This window comes from Photinus pyralis, unplaced genomic scaffold (assembly GCF_008802855.1).
Source record: "Photinus pyralis isolate 1611_PpyrPB1 unplaced genomic scaffold, Ppyr1.3 Ppyr1.4_LG5, whole genome shotgun sequence".
NCBI lineage: Eukaryota > Metazoa > Arthropoda > Insecta > Coleoptera > Lampyridae > Photinus > Photinus pyralis.
Genome location: NW_022170596.1, coordinates 27,547,985 through 27,567,884, shown reverse-complemented (window position 1 = coordinate 27,567,884; position 19,900 = coordinate 27,547,985). Strand labels below are relative to the sequence as shown.

The 19,900-nt window shown below is 36.4% G+C and overlaps 1 protein-coding gene across 7 annotated transcripts in view; it reads right to left on the bottom strand.

Annotated features, from left to right (window-relative positions):
- Positions 1 to 19,900, bottom strand: part of LOC116170173 (four and a half LIM domains protein 2) — an 86,568-nt gene that overhangs the window by 1,287 nt on the left and 65,381 nt on the right. For 4 of the 7 annotated variants that reach the window (XM_031486398.1, XM_031486399.1, XM_031486400.1 and 1 more), the window contains 2 exons: positions 17,385 to 17,585; positions 12,112 to 12,286 (listed from right to left, as the gene is read on the bottom strand). In XM_031486398.1, coding sequence (XP_031342258.1) covers positions 12,112 to 12,286; positions 17,385 to 17,585 — 376 coding nt within the window. Of the gene's footprint in view, positions 1 to 6,808; positions 7,461 to 12,111; positions 12,287 to 17,384; positions 17,586 to 17,796; positions 18,073 to 19,900 lie in introns of those variants that run through there. The other 3 variants (XM_031486401.1, XM_031486402.1, XM_031486403.1) reach the window with 3 other exon arrangements.

Here is a 19,900-nt window from a genome sequence, read left to right as displayed (position 1 = left end):
ATGTTTTAACCAAAAAAATGGTAAGGTACCTAGTCGTCAGGAAAGTAAGCACATTTTTGGTGTTACAGATCAACAAAATTTTAATGCTATAGAGTAATTACGCTACTAAAAATAACGGCAAGCATCCAGAATAAATTTACTCAGTATGCCCTATAACGCTAAGTTTTAAAAAAAACTATCCAAATAGGTAGGGAGTAAATAATGGATAAGAAATGGTTGTGTTTAGGATGTAATCCTGTTGTGTAATTCAATCCTAGATACATTAGAAAACAGTTGTTATAGTTTCCATAATTAGTTTTAAAACCAATAAACCCTTTACAATGGGCCATATGAATAAAAGGAAGCAAATGCTTATACTTACAAAATTCAAAGTAAATACTCGTAACTGCCCCTTCATACTGGTCTGTTTAGCAGCGCTGCACTGCGTCCTGTCCTGCTGCTCAGCAGCGCTGCTAAATCGCCCAGTGTGAAGGAGCAATTACGAGTATTTACTTTGAATTTCGCAAGTATAAGCATTTGCTTCCTTTTATTCATATGGGCCAATAAAGCGGGTATTTAATTGATCCAAAAATTGAATCAATAATATACTATGTGTGCTATTTTTTACTATTTACTCTCTAGACTGTGTGGCACAAAAAAGTAATGATGCAATGACTAATAAAAGAAATCGGATTATTATAATTGTTTAATAAAAACCAGTTATAATGAACAGACATAATTTTGTTAATTAATTCATAAACAAGGAAAGTTCAAATGTGAATCTTTTTTACAATTAATTACGACATGTGACCCCCCACTTCTTACTGTGTTTGTTGATTAGGTATAATTAGGTATATTTAATTATGAGATTGATTGATAGTTGATTAAAACGTACGCACTTGAAATGATGACTTTAATTTTTATAGCACGGTTTTAGGTCTGCAATTACATTTTTTTGGTAAATCGTTTTAGAATAATTAAATAAAGGCCATACAAATGAGCACAGCATTCTGAGGAATAGGATTTAAATTCAATTTTGATGAGAAATAACAATTTAATTATAGGTTATTTGGCCTTGCTCGATTTTATTATTTGACATAGACCTAGAAATTAATCTAATCTAGTCTAATTAGATATTTAACAAGCAGGACGAATATTGCAGTTTAAATGCACGTCCCGATACCGTTTTTCCCCCACATCTGAACTACTCCAATAAAGTTAGTTCACAAAGCTGCTCATAAGCAATACCAGGTCTGATTCAAATGTTTCAATTCTTACCAATGTAGTTTCATAAGAGAAGCGTCCTCTCTAGACTAGTTTGCCCATATCCATTACAAGGAGGCTGACTCTCTTATTAATGATTTTCTCTTTAGTCAAACCCTTTCTCGCAGATAAATTGTGTACAAAATGAATGGATGAGGACAGGAACCAAAATGTTCCATCCATGAATAACAAGACGACTTGACAACCCAGCTTGACTCTTAAGACCACCCGACTTTAACTCACTGACCCAATTTGAAGCGTTGACCCTACATGCCCGCCAAGTCATCTTAACCCGCGCACTGTATTTAACTTATTAGAATCCTGATCAATTTAAATAAGTTCTCCTCAGTGAATGATATCGACATTTTTCACAATCCCCTAAATGTAAATCAAATTAGATCTTAAGCCCTAATGTATAGGAAAAAAACTCAAAAATCACCACGTTAGCACGCTAGGGGATGGCACCCATATGTAGCCGACCCCACGTCATGTAGCCCCTTTAAACGCAACACCCTGTATATCTTGAAGTCAATTGTTTGCCATTTTTTTCCTGATTACATTAAGATATCTTTTTTTTTATTTTAGCAATGAAAACCTTATTTTTTTACTGTTTTTAAATTTAAATAGTAAACGATGTTGTTTTGTTTATTGTATCCATGGTAATTAAGACAGCTGATACCAATCAATAAAAATTGTTAATGATACAAACATGTCATTTCAAACAACATGATAAAATATGTCATAGCCGCGTATATGCCCATTTATTAGAAAAATGAAATTTTGGACGTATAACTTTATTACGCTGTTATGTACGTCGGGACAGAAGAGCGTATGATTCATTAGCTTAATAAATTTAAAAAAATTTTTTAAATAATACAAAATACAGTGCGTTTGAGATAAGAGGGCCACCTCAATTTTATATTTATGTCTTATATATTTGGAAAGAGCAATTAATTTCCTGTACAACAACATAACATATGGATATGGTTGATATACAAAAAATGCAAGTCCGTTCTGCACATACGCGCACATAGTTTTCAACATGGACTCTACGTTTGTCTTAGAGTTAACATTTCACAAAATATTGAATATACTTTGGGCCTTATCAAGCGCAATAGCCAGATTCGAATTAAAGGTTTTGTAGGTCCTATACCATTGGTTCCCATTAGCCACAACGTAATAAAATGCGGCCATGTTGCGTATTTAAAAAAATAGTTAAGCATACATATTATGTTGTATAGAAATTTAGTAATTTGTACATCGTAAAGTAGCTTTCGAATTAACGTGACGGTTATGCTTTTTTTATATTATTAATTTGTACGGACGATTCGTTGTCGATCAAGATTATGATTTTGTTTAGTTAACGTCAATTGAATTATTGATTCTTATTGAGTATTAATTACGGTTTGTAGTATTCGAGTACCCGAATATCAAACGCGTTTTCACGCTCATGCAATTTGCGCAAATTGACTTGTGCATGCCATTTTGTGCAAGTAAATTGGTGCATGAAAACGAAAATTGTTTACTTGCGCAAGCCAGAAAATTTGGCTTGAGTAAAATCTGGATGGCCAGATAATTTGCACGTGGTTGGTGCAAATGCATGAACGTGTAAACGACACACCAATTCGACGCATGCGTAGTAGTCGAGTAAAATTAGACTAATATTTGCTCAAACCTAGAACAAATTCGGGACAAGCAACCGATGTCCGAAATTAGTAGTACCAATAATGCTCTTTAACATACTAAAAGTCCCCATATGTCCGAGGTGCGGAACATCCTGAAAATTGCGCCGCCATCTTGGATTTTCATGTTTTTTGCTAATAACTTTGTTATTATTATTTTTTTCGGAAAAAGTTAGGAAAGGGAATTTGTGAAGCTTTAAAATACGAACCCAATGCTTCTTTATTTCTCGAAATCGATTGGAAACTAAGGGAGTTATGATTTTTTTATTGTATAATATATATCACTATACACGAATAACTTCGCGAATAATTCGATTTATCCGATAGGCGAAATTCATTGGAACTTTATAGACCAAAGAGTCAAAGACTAATTAGGTATTCTTTATCGGTTCAACAATTTTCAGTCCAAATTTTAGTTTACCGCCCCCTCCTGGGTAATATTTTCAAATAACTACCGAATGGATGAGCTTCTCAAACAAGGAGAAGCATTTATATTGAAGTGGTACGGTGCCAAAAAATGCAAAACGCTCGATGACTACCGGTACATCAAGTACAACCAAGTCGTGGCAAGGCAGAATCTCATTACCAATTTCGAGCTAGCAACATTACCTTCTACATCGCATGCTGCTAGATTACATTTGAGACGGGTGTATCTACAGGTCCAGAATTGGATGGGTGAGGAATTGAACCCTAAAGAATTTGGCTGATTTACGAATCAAAACAATGTCTTGGAGCCCGTAAGAATGGAAAAACCCTGTGGACTGGATCTCATTTTGAAAATGCTGTTTTGCGGTTGGAAAGAATCGTGTTCTAATTTTTGTAGGAAGTCGGGGCTCAAATGCACTGCATGTTGCAGGAATCCCGCCTTCATTTTTTATTTCTGATCCACAAAGTACATTAAAAATAAAAAGACCCGTGTGTCTTCAATTTTTATTTGCGAGTAAAATAAACCCAAAATAAATTATTGAAAAGCTGTGTTTTTAGTCCGAATTTGAAACGCTTCAGACTAAATACGTCACAAACCTACAACCAATCACGTAGAAGTGAGCTGGCAACCTTCGCGAGGGTCTGACGTTTGTCACTTTTGACGTTTTGAGAGGGATGTTTAACTGCATCTAGCACGAAAGTGACAAGTGCCTGTGACAGATGACGCAAGTTACAAATGCCATTCTCCTGCAATATTGCCAAGTCGTTATGTCATCTGAATGGTTCTAGGAGCTGATTGGTCGGGCTTATTACGTCACAGAGCCCGCCACAATCATATCGTTTTGAATAAACCTTTAAAACCGCACATGTTCATTATTTTATTGCTAATCAGCCTCTATTTTTAAATAAACTTTTACTGTCCAAAAAAATGATTTATGGTTTCAGGTACACGCTTATTAAATTAGAACTGCGGAATTCAACTATACTGTAAACCCCCATTGTACTGGAAATTTTTGCGGCAACAGCTTAGACCCAGAAAGTGATGATGCTGAACCTTAACCCTAAATTGTCCATTGCAAACAAATATACGTTAATCATGTTTAGTTTTTTAATTAGTTTAGATCAACTACTTATACCAGAAAAGGGGGATGAAGCGAGGGCAGATGGGCGGGGAGAGGGGGAGGGCTGGAGGGGGAAGTAAGGGTAGGGGGGGATATCACACATATCTCCGCTCATGTCTGGGGGAGGGAGGAGTGTTGCTCTGTCGTATAGTAGGTATACACAGCGAATGCTGTATAGTGCGATTATTGATGCAATAAAAAAATCATAACTCCCTTAGTTTTCAATCGATTTCGAGAAATTAAGAAGCATTGGATTTGTATTTTAAAGCTTCACAAATTCCCTTTCCTGACTTTTTCCGAAAAAAATAATAATAACAAAGTTATTAGCAAAAAACATGAAAATCCAAGATGGCGGCTCAATTTTCAGGATGTTCCGCACCTCGGAGGTATGGGGACTTTTAGTATGTTACAGAGCATTATTGGTACTACTAATTTCGGGCATCGCTTGCTTGTCCCGAATTTGTTCTAGGTTGAACTCTAATTTTACTCGACTATAGACGGTGAATAATAATAAACAGAATTGCTGTTCCGACGTGCACGTGGCTTTAATAGCCTGTGTTGTACGTTATTTTGTGTTTTGTTTGTGATAATAATGTCAAAGAAAGAAAAAGAGTTCATGGTACAGTTTATTGAGCTTTATAAATTCTTTCCTTGTCTTTGGAAAGTTAAATCCAAGCAGTACAGCGATAGAAACGACGAAAGCCACAGGCGTATGATAATCTGATTGAAAAAAATTAAAAAATGCGCACACTTGAAGAGAGTGCAAATAGGGAAACTGTGATCAAGAAAATAAATTCCTTGAGAACGACATACAGGAAAGAATGACAATCTGAACTGTACTGTGGACAAATTTGTGCACCAACGTGAAAATGGATGCATGAGTTCAGTGAATTTGCACAAATTAGCATGCACAAGTCAATTTGCGCAAATTGCATGAGCGTGAAAACGCAATATTTAGGTGCCATGCTATTCACTGCCCTTCTTGTTTTTTTATGTTTTTAACTGTTACAGACAAGGCAAAAAGCGTACTTCTAAGCTCGGAAAGGTTGTTTGGACTTGTACTTGAAAGGCCTGTTTTGATACTGATAATAATTTTACAGACTACGAGTTGCTCCCTTTTTTTTTGCAAAAAAATTAAGTTAAATTTCAACGTTGACATTTCAGATCCAGATATTACAGTGTCCTATTTGTAATATTTTGAGATCATTTATGAAATTACACTCGATTATGACCACTATTATTGTTTATGTTCTACCCTGTCAATTATTTTATTTCTTTAGCCTATCAAGACCAAATCAAAGATCTGTTAATCTGCCTTGTTCCCACTGTCGGTAAGTATTCTCTTTTGAAATTTACTAAAGACTAAGTAGCTATTCCATAGACGAGGGTCGTGCATTTTGCAAAAATTAAAATGTGCCACACTAACATTTGCCCGTCCGTCCGTCCACGTTAGTGTCTCAGTACTGCAGTCAGTTCATTTATTGATCAATTTCGCCGGGAAAACGGCAAAATAAATCGTATGCTCTTCTCATCTTAATGATTATTTACAGGTGCTGTTGTACGACCTATTGCGTGACTTATTTGAAATATCTGCGGTATATCGGCAGTTAAAATTCCATCTGTCACTAAAAAATGCCAAGAGAAGTGTAATTATTCTTGGAATAATTCTTTGATTTATCCAATTATCGAATGAAGCTCTGTACCTCTTGAGATGTATCTAATTGCGTCGCGGTCACTAACGAACGCATCTTTTTATTGTGGAAATGAACTAATCGGCATATATTATGATTCATAAGTATTTATAAATATATTTTTTTTTTCGGTTTGGGAGGATATTGGGAGGTAACCTTGACATTATTGTACTACTATCCTGTGCCACCTTCGTGGGTCGCGTGACCACAATGCATCAACGAAATTTCATTTATTATTTATATCGGGAGTGGTTTCATTTGACACCTGGGCCCATCCGAAATAATTACAATGGGCAATTTAATTATATTTTTTGGAGCGGACTGTATGAGCAATAAATTGTCGCGCTATTCCCGTAAAAGTATAACGTGCATATTAGGTGCTATTTACTCATCCTGTTGCTGTAATTAAACGTAAATTGAAACCACAACATATTACCAAATATGGAAGAAGTCCGTTAACCTTTTCCACATGACACATATAACTACATCCCGATTAGGCGTTACGCTACTTCCATCACATGGGACTTATTTTCAAAAATTGTGCGGAAGTTTAGCGGAAAGTAGTAATACTCAAAGTGAGTTATTTTAATTGGTCGCGTAAATTTTTCGGCGTATCCGTAATCCGTAAAAAAAAATGAAATCCCACCTAAAGGCAGTAATTTAGCATCTCCCATTAAACACTCATCTCCCAAGCAGCACGCGAATGTCTTTTTCTCCCCAGGCAAGTCCATCGACAAAATAGCCACATCCTCGTTGCGTTCTCTTGCGCGCCGAATTCGGTCCTCACCAACAGTCTTCGTTCGCAGATTAAGCGACTTTAACTGATCACTTAAAACGCCCGCCATTATATCCGCAAACTCATCACAATGAACCAAACACACCCCGAACGTCAAAACGCGCACGAAATCAACTTTTCAAATAATTATTATTATGCGGTCTCCTCACGGCGATGTCTTTAAAAGAACTACGTTGGTCGGTACCAGGCAAAACTAAATCGAATAAACATTACAAGCCTTGCAAGGCTGAATTGAACTGAGACTACCTACACACGTCTGACGAGATTATTACTCGCGTTAATTATGTTAAAAATGTTTAAATTTGTTGACAGAAACGAAAAGGCGCGATCATAGAAAGCGCGCTGCTGCTGCTTCCAGAAGTGTGCCACATTTTCCCTAAATGGCAAACCAGAAATCAACATCCCGTTCCGTTAATGCAATCATTCACCCGCTATTATTATTGTTTATCCATTTAGTCGGAAGCCACATACGCTTTCAATTACAGTTGTCGCGCTTTTGAAGCGAAAGTTAAATATTTGGTTTTACTTTGGAAAAATTAATGTTTCCGTGTAACCGAATAACGTGCTTGTTTACCGTGAAGATAACGTGCATACTAATGCTAGCTGGCCATGAAGAAACAATTTAACAAATACAACACAGACAAATTATCGACAGCTTGATTAGAGGTTGCGACACGACAATCAGTGCTCTTGTGTCACATCCATTATGAATAATATTGAACAAATTAAAATGAAAGATTTCTGATTTGTGGACGTCGTCTTCATCGGCGATAATTTATGGAAGAAGAATTAGTTTAGGACCAGCACTGACGAAAAAAGTTGACAATATGAGCCCAAGTGTTCCGATTTTGCGATTTCTATAGGTATATCACAAATTCTAAACTTATAAGGTCCTACGCTATTTCACAAATAAAAATGACATTGAATATTGGAACAATGGAAACTGAAATTATACTTACATCACTTCAACGTCACAAATGCATGTTTTCTCGAAATGGCCTGCACACAAAATAAACGCAAACCCTTGCCAAAATCGCTCTTTCACTTATATCTCTCAAAATCTCATTAAAACTCCATAGAAAAGGGTAGTCATCCATTTCGTTCCTTGAAAACCCCTTTAAGCTATTTAAATGGCATGATAGATCGTACGGTCATTTGAAATCTGATTCGATTGGCAGGAAGAATATTGTGATCCCTCACTTAAAGCTCATTGTAAATAGTCAGATCTCTTGTTAATTTTCATTGGCTTCATCAGAAAATTTGTGACTATATGAAAAATGCATATCGTTTATTTCTGGTTGTACTTGTATGAGATTCTCGAATTGCACCATTTATTTTATTTATTTTTGCATATCTTCCATATTTTATATTCTTTGCATTTACACTTAAACTTGTAAATGTTGCATATTTTAAGATGTATTTAAATTTTTGCTAGTTTTAATCGATTTTGATTTGAATTTTTAATACATTTTTGCGGATTTTCGTAACGGACGTGATATGAAACATAACATATGTACTGCAATAGCAGGAAGGAAGATTTATTGATTTAATTGATGTTTAATTTCTTCATTTCCAAACTACCTTCTCTTTCTCTACGGTGTCAATGCGTGATATTGTGGAAAATTTGGAAATTTCTCGCAATATTTTGTCGGCCCTTTTTAATGCGCCTATACTTCTGTTGATGTAGAGAGAAGTTTTTCTGCTTAGTGATTATAAATTAAGTCGTAGCGACAGGAGGCAATCATTTCTTGCATAACATTTAGAGAAAGATCTTATTGCTAGTGATACTTGACAATATACCTGGTCCCACCGCCTCTCTTTATCGTAATTCCTTTTTTCTTGGAAATTATGCAAGATAATATACAATTTTGCATATACATCAAACTGGTTGCATATTTTGCAGTAATTTTCTGCATATTTATACGCATATTTTATCATTTTTTTTTGTTCATATAATTCACAGCTCCAATTATCAGAAATGCTTGAAACCTGTATGCACTGTAGGAAGGGAGAGGGAGGGGTTTAACTACTATTTTCAAGGGAGGGTATGGCGGGAAATGATTGGAACACGATTTTTGACTTCGTAACTTCGTTTGGACTATTTAGGAGATGAACCTATCAAAAATCCCCATCGGTAGCCCTTGAGCCAGGGGGAGAGGTTGGGTTTGAAGTACCCATTTTTAGATTTTTCGCTTATATCTCGGAAACTAGCGACATGACACAAAATGATACAAAAAAGAAAGCTTCAAGTTTTATTCTATCAAGTTTTCAATATCTTGTATAGTTTTCGAGATATCCGCTCTTGAAAAAAAAATCATTTTTGCAATTCAACAATGCACCAAAAAATAAATGCTTGGTGCCAGTGGGATGTTTTGATGCCGCATTCAACGATGTGTGAGAAAGTGACTGGATCGAGTCCTGAGGTCTCTAAAGTGGGTGAAAAAGAGATAGTTTTCCTTAAAAAAACCATCGCGGCTTTCAACAAAAACATCGGTGCTGCGATCTGCATATGAAGTTCAATTTTAAGAAGAATTGTTTCATTTGTGGAGTGTACATTCAACTGAGAATAGTCAAAACAAAAGAAGGAAGGTACATCCAGTCCTCACTCATGATTTCCGTAAGGTATGTATGCCTGAAGCCACTGTAAGGAATGATATTTGGAGTGTTTGCCGGTGATTTTAACCTAGTTGCAGAAGAGGGAGGGACTAAAAATCTCGATGCAATTACTGGGGAGAAATCTGTATGGAAAACTATAAAAGCTTATTAACTTTAAGTATGTGTCTCCTTTGATAGTTTCTGTATTATGGATACAGACAAATAAATCCTACGCGATGCTGGTATGAAGAAATGAAGAAAAAAATACAGTACAGGGACTAAATACAAAAATCCGCCCAAATCATTAGGCATGATATTTAGAGGGAATACCTCTTCTTGACTTCTTTAAAAATACAGAATTCCAGAATCCTTACTCACTTTTGTAGAAAGTTTGATGGTCGTCCATGCCATAACCTCAGTACTTTTACTTCTTCAATATTGAGTGGCCTTTCTGTTTTCCTCCAAAGGAAATGCGGCTCTATACGATTACATGCACAAATGTTGGGAATGCCCGCTCTTCTAAATGCTCAACCAAGTGTCAAACCGAATTCATTAGTACGAACCCCGGAAAACATTGAAACAGTGCGTCAAACACTCAAACAGTTGAAGCGAGCCCTCGTCGTTCGGCTGTGTGACATGCTCGTGCTCTTCGCATGTCGCACCGATCAGTTCCAGATTTTACATTTGGACCTGCATTTTCATCCGTATAAGCTGATATTTGTCCAACAATTGCAGCAAAACGACTACGGAAGACGATTCAGAGTTGCAGAAACAACGTTGGAAAACATGACTGATGATATTGTTTTGATTATGAGTGACGAAGCCCATTTTCATTTGTCAGGAGTGGTAAACAAGCAGAACTTTAGGTATTGGGCTTTTGAAAATCCACCTCAACTCCATGAAAAACCTCTACACAGCGAAAAATTGACTGTTTGGTGTGGCATTAGTCGAAACTTCATTATTGGCCCTTACTTTTTTCGAGAAAACGTTTGAACCGTCACTGTCAATACAGATCGTTACCTAACGATGCTGCGTGAGTTTTTTCTGCCACAATTGAGAAGACGACGTATCAACCTCAACACAGTATGGTTTCAACAAGATGGGGCGACAAGCCATACATCGAGAGCAGCTATAGAATTTCTGAGGCAGACCTTCCCTGAGCGCCTCATTTCGTTGCGTGGAGATGTGGAGTTGCCTCCTTGGTCATCGGACCTGTCACCTTGTGACTATTTTTTACGGGGCTACCTAACGTGTATACATAAACAAACCACATACACTTGAAGCCCTGAGTGAAACAATAACACAAGAAATTCTAACGGTACCACGTTTAATGCTTCAGAGGAGTATGGACAACTTCTCACAACGTTTACAGGAGTGTCGAGTGACAAAAACGGACAGCATTTAACAGATGTTATTTTTCGTACGTAATCAATGTTTTAGTTTTTTCCTCTTTAATTTTTATAATGGCAACATCTAAGGTACCTACACATTAAAAAAAAAAAATTTTGAGTTTCGTTTAAAAATGAGTGTGTAACTGTTATTTCAAATCATCCATACCTCCCTGCCCAACCCTGTACAAGACACGATATTATAGTATAGACAACGACTAACAAACACAGACGGACGGACGGATAGAAAGTCCAAATGACCAAAATTGAATCCCTTGACCACAGTCTACCTATTACTGAAAACAGAATTGGAAAATTCGAAATCATTCGCGAGTTATCATGTACACAGACGGAAGGACGGATGGACAGAGTGTCCAAAATCATGAACGAGCTGGGCAGATCGTTAATAAGGAGCCATCAACGACGATTAAATTTATTCGTGCCACACTTTCGTGGCACCAAGGAACTAGAAACAACCGTCGGTCACTGTTGAAAGAATAAAAACAAAAATTTATGGCACATTAAATAAACGGTAATACAATACACTTGTAATAGAGAAAATAGCTGGTAAATGATGATTAGAAACAGTAATTTCGTCCAATCGTAATTTATGGCGTGCGTCACTCCCAGCGATTAAAAAATTAGACACGGCTAAACATAATCTTTAATTCGAGCACGATTTATTGGCCGCCCGGAAGCTAATTTTAAAGCCTGAAATGAAACAGAGTTACGCACTCTTCTTTCAAACTGTCGCGCTATGGGCGTTCAGAGATGTCATTGAGCATTAATTATAATCGAAATCGGATGGCATAAACGAAGTGCAAATATTACAAAATTTGGTCAATGGGTTATAGCACAATATCGTTTACGCAGATGAAAATAGAAGTTTATTTCAGTTTTTAAAGTACAGGTGTTTTGACATCATAACTATATAAAACCTCGTATTATTACGCGTGTGGGAGACTTTTGATATAATCACATCCCACACAGGCTCTCCACGAATTTTTTAAATAATATGTAATTATGCCAACACAATCTGCCAGAAGAATCCTACACTCTAGCACGATATAGTTACATGTACAAATCTTGGATTAGCAATTGCTAAAGATCTTAATTATTTGATTGATGATTGCAACTGATGACGTTGAAACTACTTTTTTTTTTACTTACCAGCTCTGAAGATTTGACCGCACCCATCGCATCGGGAAGCGAATTGCTCATCGTAACACCGCCCACAGTAAATTCGTTCACCTTTTGATCCAAATTGCTTATCGACTAGGGAATCTCCGCAAGTTGCACATAGGAAGCAAGCTTCGTGCCAATGTTTGTCTTTGTACGACAAATCCTAAAACAAAAATGATTTTGATACACGTGACAATCATCGTCTACACTCAAATATCAAATAGTGCTCCTCAAAAGTAATCTGGTATCAAAGCGGCATTTAAAAACTTATTTTTGCTTTTAAGACGAAAACAAGTTAGGAATTTTGTAAACGCGCAAAAGCACCTCACGATTTTTTTCAAAAATAATTAGTAGTCGAACTATACAGTGCGTTCGAGATAAGAAGCTCACCTCAATATTTCGTTTCTTTGGCGAGATACGAGACATTTGTCAAATATAATTATATACCCGATCGCATATTGAAACTTTCAGCATCACTTCCGGCTGCACAACAAAATAAAATATGCATATGGTTGATACACAAAAAAGGAGAAATTCATGATTCAATATTTAGAAAACTTATTAAATCTAGCATGTCGTGTACCATATTACACAGAAAAGACGTACATCAACCTGATCCATGTTTCGATTTGAAGATTTACTTTTGCGCGATACGATCTCCGCGCATCCTGACAGCACACGGCATGCTAGATTTCATTACTTTTCTAAATATTGAATCACATTTCTCGATTTATTTGTATATCAACCATTTATGCATATTTTATGTGATCGTACAGGAAATTGATTGCTCTTTTCAAATATGGTAAAAAGTATAGGCATTGCATTTGAAAAACAAAAGTTGCATCGATTTCCCGTTAAACCAGAACTGATACCAGAAACTCACTATGCCATCGATCATCGGCTAGCGCTAGACCGTAATGTCACATATATTATATATTTGTCAATTTTTTTGTATCACGCCAAATAAACCCTCTTATCTCGAACGCACTATTTACCAAATAAATATTTTTTGTTTGATTTTGCATTTGAAGTTCTTAGTTAAAGGATTTTTATGTGGTTATTTTTCGTGGTTTACGATTCATGATCAAGTAGGCCGTATCTTCGCCAATGTGGTTTTCGTCATAGCATAAGTTTGGTGCTACTGGTATTGATAAAGTAGATGACTATCTCAGCTAAATTCATTTGTCTGCACCACCGATGATTTTGTCCAAGAGAAAGAGTAATAAGAATTTTTGTGTAAACTTGACTTAGAATCGAGTTTTTCGAAACAACCATTCTTATACCATGTATCCAAGATAAAAATGACAGCACGAAAATTTCGGATACCGTCAAAGTTCCGGATTTGTAACTTTTACGGTTTCCGAGATCCCAACACTATCCATTTTCATTTGGACACATGGTGTATGTACAAACACATGTTTCTGACAAATACACATTCAGTAGGTATGTAAAAAAATTGGGTGGTACAGGGGATCAAAACAAGCACTTTTTCCAAATAAACCGAGAGTCCAAAGTGTTTCATTTGGCAGCCACTCTCATAAAAGTGGCGAAAGTTGCATTTCTTCTTTAATTTTTTTCTCAGCAACCATGATCTATGAGGTATGCCCTTTCCGATTTTGCAAAATTTCCACCACGAATGGGCGCGCCTCTAAATGGGGGTTAATTTGTTGTTATTTGGGACATTTTCAACTAACTACATGTGAAATTAGATGAATCACTAGTAGGCGGGGGATTCTTTCTGATCCGAAGGACCCATTTTCAAATGGGTATAACTTTTGTTTGAAAAATGATTTTAAAAAACTGTTCCTTAACTCACCAAGTCTTTACGTAACAAATTTTTTTTGAAGATTTTCAAAAACTAATTTCAAATTCGTGATTTTCATTTAGGGGTGCGCCTTTTAGTGGTAGGAATTTTGAGAAATTTTTACAAAATCGGAAAGTGCATATCCCAAAATCGGCCGCCAGTGGCGCCAGTCTTTGTAACTCTTATGGTTGCTGAAAGAAAAAGTGCTTGTTCTGATCCCCTAATCCGTCCAATTTTTCAATCTTTGAAGAATTTTTGTGAGTGATCGCCGAAAGGCTTGTAAAAGTTTCCAGAGCTGCTGCAATTTTTCAAAGTAGCAAAAATGTCAAATGTGCAGATTTAAATTTTAGGGTCACTTTCATTGACATTCTGTATGCCCTCGTGTATGCCTTTATGTGGCAGTTTTTGAGTTATTGACGTAAATAACAAACAGATCAAAAACAACACAAACATAACATAAAAAAATAACACTGTTTCACATTTGATTCAATGGACATAATAAAACGATTCCTTCCAAAGCCTACTACACCTATAATGACAATTTCTTTCAAAAAATGCCAATAACTCAAAAACTACAGCATGTTAATAAAAATGGGCCTAAAATTTAAATCTACATTTTCTGGTATTAGAAATAGTAGTTGCAATTTGGAAAACTGGCGTTTTTGACATTTTTTGATTGCTAATTGAAAAATCGCAGCAGTCCCTTTTCAAGACTTTCGGCGGTCACTCAAAAAATTCCATAGACTTTAAGGATTCGTTTATACAAAGCACTAACTTCCCACGTAAAGATATGAATTTTTGAATGGACCCTTGCATCTTCAAATTTTTGGAGAAAAATTGACATATGTCAAAATTATGACAGGTACTTAAATCTTAATTGAGTTTAGAATAAAATAGCGCATTTAGAAAAAAATAAAAAATTATTTTAATTCAACTCGTAATGGTCGATTATGGTCTAAACCAAATTTCAAGTTTCTATTTCGCCTGCAAGTTAAAAAACTAACGAACGGGGTACGTGCGTCACTAAGTATAGTTCAAGTCATTTTCTTGCAAATAAATAAATCAAAATACCCTTGGATACGTAGCTTTCATTTTCAGGGAGTCTATGTGATGGTTTTGTCCGTCGGTCTGTTTCCCGTCTAACTCGAGAACGAAGAGAGACAGAGCCGATGTCAAACCTTCGCTTATCAATTTCTACGAGTTCAAGGATCGTGCTATTGATATGGGCCTGATTAAAAGTTATGTTTCCGAATGCGAGCTGTCAAAAATTGCCCTACTGAATTCCTATCTTGTTTTATATTTCCACGTTCTGCTTCAATCTCATTTAAGATATGGAATCACTCAATTACCGCTGTCCATTTATTATGTTCATACTAAAACAAGATACATACGAAGAATTGCATGCGATTTTCAGTAGGGGAATGTTTTGACACTCAGCTTACATTGGGAAACACGACTTTTAATCCGGCTCATATTTAATAGCACTAATCCTCGCAGAAATCGATCGGAGAAGGTTTGACATCGCTGCCTCTTTACGTTCTCGGATTACACGAGGAAGGAGGAACAGACGGACAAACGAACCGACAAAACCATCACATGAAAGGAATTTCTTTCCTAAAACACTAAACCTACTACTACACATACACTAACCTGAAAGCGTTTTTGCACAGTAATTGGCAGTAGATTCAAAGCAAGACGTTAGCAACAGTGGAACAGAAATCATTTACAAGGCAACTCGGACAGCCAAATGTTGTAACAGTTCTGACTTAAGGTGTTCTTCATTTTAACTGTTTGTTGTTTTGATGGACAGCTACTCGTTTGAAATAAATCAAGCTTCAATTTATTCAAATGGCGAACCAAGCAAAACTATACAGCGTTCGCATCTCCAGATGCAGTATGGGGTTTTATGGACTAAATTATCTGTTAGTAATTTGCGTCATACTTCGATAACGCATCCTTATTTCTCACCGCAATGATGCCAAACTGACATATGATTGAATTAAAGTAACTAAAATACAACATAGGCGCTTATTCTCCAACGCGTAACGATGTTACAGAGCGGTTATCGGTTGGCAACGACTTTCTCTGTTCAGTATTACTGCATATAGATGCCGTTCAAAATCATATCGTTACCATTACGATATCGTTTATTAACGACAATATACAGAATAGACCCCATAATCTGCTTGTGCTATCATTGTTACGTTTAGTAATAAGTTTGGCAAGCATACTATATGTTCATAAGCACCATACTGCACCTACAGGTGCGAACGCGCTGTAGATATCAATTGCATCGAGCATTTTTGTTATAAACATTCTCGGCTGTCCTCATTTTAAATTTTCTGTTCAAAAAAATGGCAACCCAGGTCCTTTAATTTGGTTCCAAAGATTGAAGAGTGCAAGAGAAGACCATACAGATGGAAAACCTGATTAACATTTTTAGACCTTTTAGTTTTTGTCTAAAAATGTCCGAAAGACTTTTGAGGAAAGATCTCCGTAACGATAATTTCATAATTCTTTTAGCATCTGGACGAAGATTTCGATGGAACTCTTCAGATTCAGGTTAGGCACCTTTTCTGAGATTTTTACAACATTAGTAAAAAGAAGACAGAATACCTCACGGGACGGGCAAACGAGCAGACATAATGACGCAATTTTACTTTTGTACAATGAGCACAAAATACACTGTAATCTAAAGCTTGGTTAATACAGGATGGCCCAACGAAACTAAACTTAAAAATGAATTCTCGAAAAAAAAAACTGATCATATACCTAATTTTCACTAATTACCAATCTCTTAGCCGAATGGCTGCAGACGGTAGCAATGAAGTGTCGAGCGAACAGTCGATTATGAAACTAGTTATTCCACTAACGTCAGTCAAAATACGCCCACTGTCTTAGTGTTCAATTTCAAAAGAAAAGTCCATTACCTCCCAACGCAAGAGTTCCCTCTTCATTCATATCAACCCCGCGAAATTAAAAAATCATTTTAATTGCCACAATTTTGAAGTGCATCTAAATTAAGCTTTGGTAAATATGCCAAGTATCATGTAGGTCACCACCTGTTCACAAAGTGAAAGAATCGATAGAGTGTACGTTTTGGCAGCAAACCTTAAAATTGTCGCGCGGTGATACCCTATTTTTATAAAATCGGAACAAGCAACAAAAAGTGATCTGTTCCAAAACGAGAAATTCGTGTTTTTTCAGACGTCTAACTAAATCCAAAGCATTAGGGTGATAGAAAATTCAATTTCAGCAGCGAGGAATTCAAATAAAGGAACGGCACTTTCGCATCTTCTCCACATACCCGATTTAACAGAAAGGCAATAAAGTTGAAGAGTTAGTAGTTGACGTAAATAGATTTTTGCCTCCGCCGAAAGCAAAATGGCCGCTGATGCATGCATTATTATGTAGTGATATTTTTAGATTTCAATTACAAAAGTGCAACCGAACCTACCTTAGAATCGATACCAATTGTTTTGCTGCATTTTTCGCAACTGTTCGCGAACACGGTTTCGTAGCATTGGACGCAGTAAGGGTGCTCGTCTCGAAGAACGTACCGTTGTCCGGTTAGGCTTTCGTCGCATTGCCAACAGCAGAAGTGTTGTCCATGCCAATCTTTATTCATAGCCTTCGTGTACTCGCCACTAAAAATAAGCTGAAAGAAAAACGGACGTAATTAGACATAATTTTAACTCTAAAAATAAGCTCGGAGATGAAATGAGCTCTATTACATCAAAATCAACGAACACTTTGGATGTTTAGGGACACAATTTAATTAATATAATTTGGACGAACTCCCAACTCCAACATTTTGCACATCACTACATAAAGCCCAAAAACACATAGTAAACACTTAAAAACTGTACCTTATTAGTCGGGGTACGCGTGGTAGAAATTCGAAAAAGGGCGCATTTTCGAATCATCACCACACGTACCCCCTATTTTCCACCCCATTGGTGGTACGTTCAATTTCTGTAATGGTAACATCGCCGCGGTCGTTACTTTCGCGTCGTTTCGTTGTGGTCTTTTTAACTTTGCGAGTCTTCTTCTCGGTGATGGTGTAGTTGCTTTGCAGATCCACGTCTCCCATTTTGACACACAAACTGTTCAAACTCTGGGCGAAGACTGAATTGTGCCAGATGGGTAAAAGAGCAAAGCATACCGGTGGTATTTTTAGAAAATGATATGGAACGTAGTGCCGCGTGCAATATATTCGAGAAATTTTGAGGTGGGTCTTGACGATATCGATGAAAATATATCAATTTTCGCATCATGTGTGTTCAATTACGAACGAGTTTAGAGCTCTATTTTTGAAAAAATACGAGGGAATTATCGTCAAATTACGCGCTCGAGTATTATAAAAAATGGCGAATTTGGTTTCATGAATGCAAAACGGATGAATTGACGCATTTGATTAATATCTATGTATGATAGAGCCACAAAATGTGGGACGAATGCCAAGGATCTCATTTGCCGGGCAATAAAAGTTCAAAAATGTATTCGCTCAGTTGTAACCGAAATTTGAAAATGATTCACTTTATGAGATTTTTTGGTTGTAGTCTTGTAGAGATTACGCAAGCTCTTTCGTAATTTATATAAGGAGACAATTCAAAATTAGAAAAATGGATCGTTACTTGGCACCAATTTTTATAGCAAAATTAAATGTCATTTATGTTTTGTTTTCATAGTTGCATCTTCTAGAATGATTTCGTGTCCTAAAGCGCCATTTTCATCAGGTTGTAACTACAGGTAGTGGGTTGGTACGATTCAACCCCCAGCCAAAGAACCAGTCAGACGCGTACTTGGTACAAGCATTTGCTAACCGTATAGATTTCAAAACAATTACTAAGTATGAATTAAAAAAAGCAGATCGATGTCAAACATCGCGAAAAATCTCTTAATTTTTTGTAACTGTAGTATTACACACATCCCAATTAACAAGTGTTGACATGTTGCCAATTTTACAGATATTAGCAGGAAGGTCATAACCGGCAATCGGTCTGTCAATTTAGAACATAGTTGATGTTTCGTATCTCAAACGAACAGTAATTTTAACCGAAACAATTTTAACGAGGTACCGCCATAGTTAAGGAACTATTTAGCGAATTTATCGCAAATTTAAATCAAATCATAAATAATGTTCTTTATACGAAAAACTAAAAAAATACCACGACAGTGTCTTATTTTCATCATTCAATTTTTGACTTTTCTCCCAAAAAAAGTGTTTGTTCTCCGGAAATTTGGGGCCCACTTTCTCTCTTGTCCAAACCATACACTATTGCGTAATGTATCGATAGTATACAAGGAAATCCGTTAATACTTCTTAGAGAATGGCAATAGATAATTTTGAAAAAATGTATACCTTTTTTGTAGTACGAATATGAAATTGATATCCGTGTTGTGAACATCAATGGAAGAAACGTAGTAAATCATTTATATTTAAGTTGCTTTAACTAAGGCACATCTGGTCAAGTTTGCGATAACGCAAAAGTGAATTAAATTCAAGGAAATGCACATCTGATAGTTTTGAAGCTGTGATTATTAAAGCTATTGGTGATTGGCGAGGTTTCTGAAATTTTATTAAAGAAGGTGTAGTGAGAGTGGTGGTTCTTTAAAACACTGGAATCAACGTAAAAACGGGGCTCCCGGTGTCGCGACGCTTGAAGAGCGTGTACATTTTTTACGCTACATTTTCGGGCAGTCGGCACTATTTGTTTATGCGTCATTTTTGTAATAAATTTGTGCAGACGCAAATTGTGTGAGAAGTTTAACGCGTGTTGTCCGATTTCAGAAAAAGTTTCGTTGAAATAAAAGTCTAGCAGTTGTAGTCCCCAGTGAGGCCTTTCGTTAAGGTTCTTTTCTTATTAAAACTTAAAAGTTTTCTACCGTCCGAACAGCTCCCGAAAATTTGTCATCTTACTCATAACGCCAGTTTTGTTTGTCATATAATTCTGTCTTATAAAGAAAAGT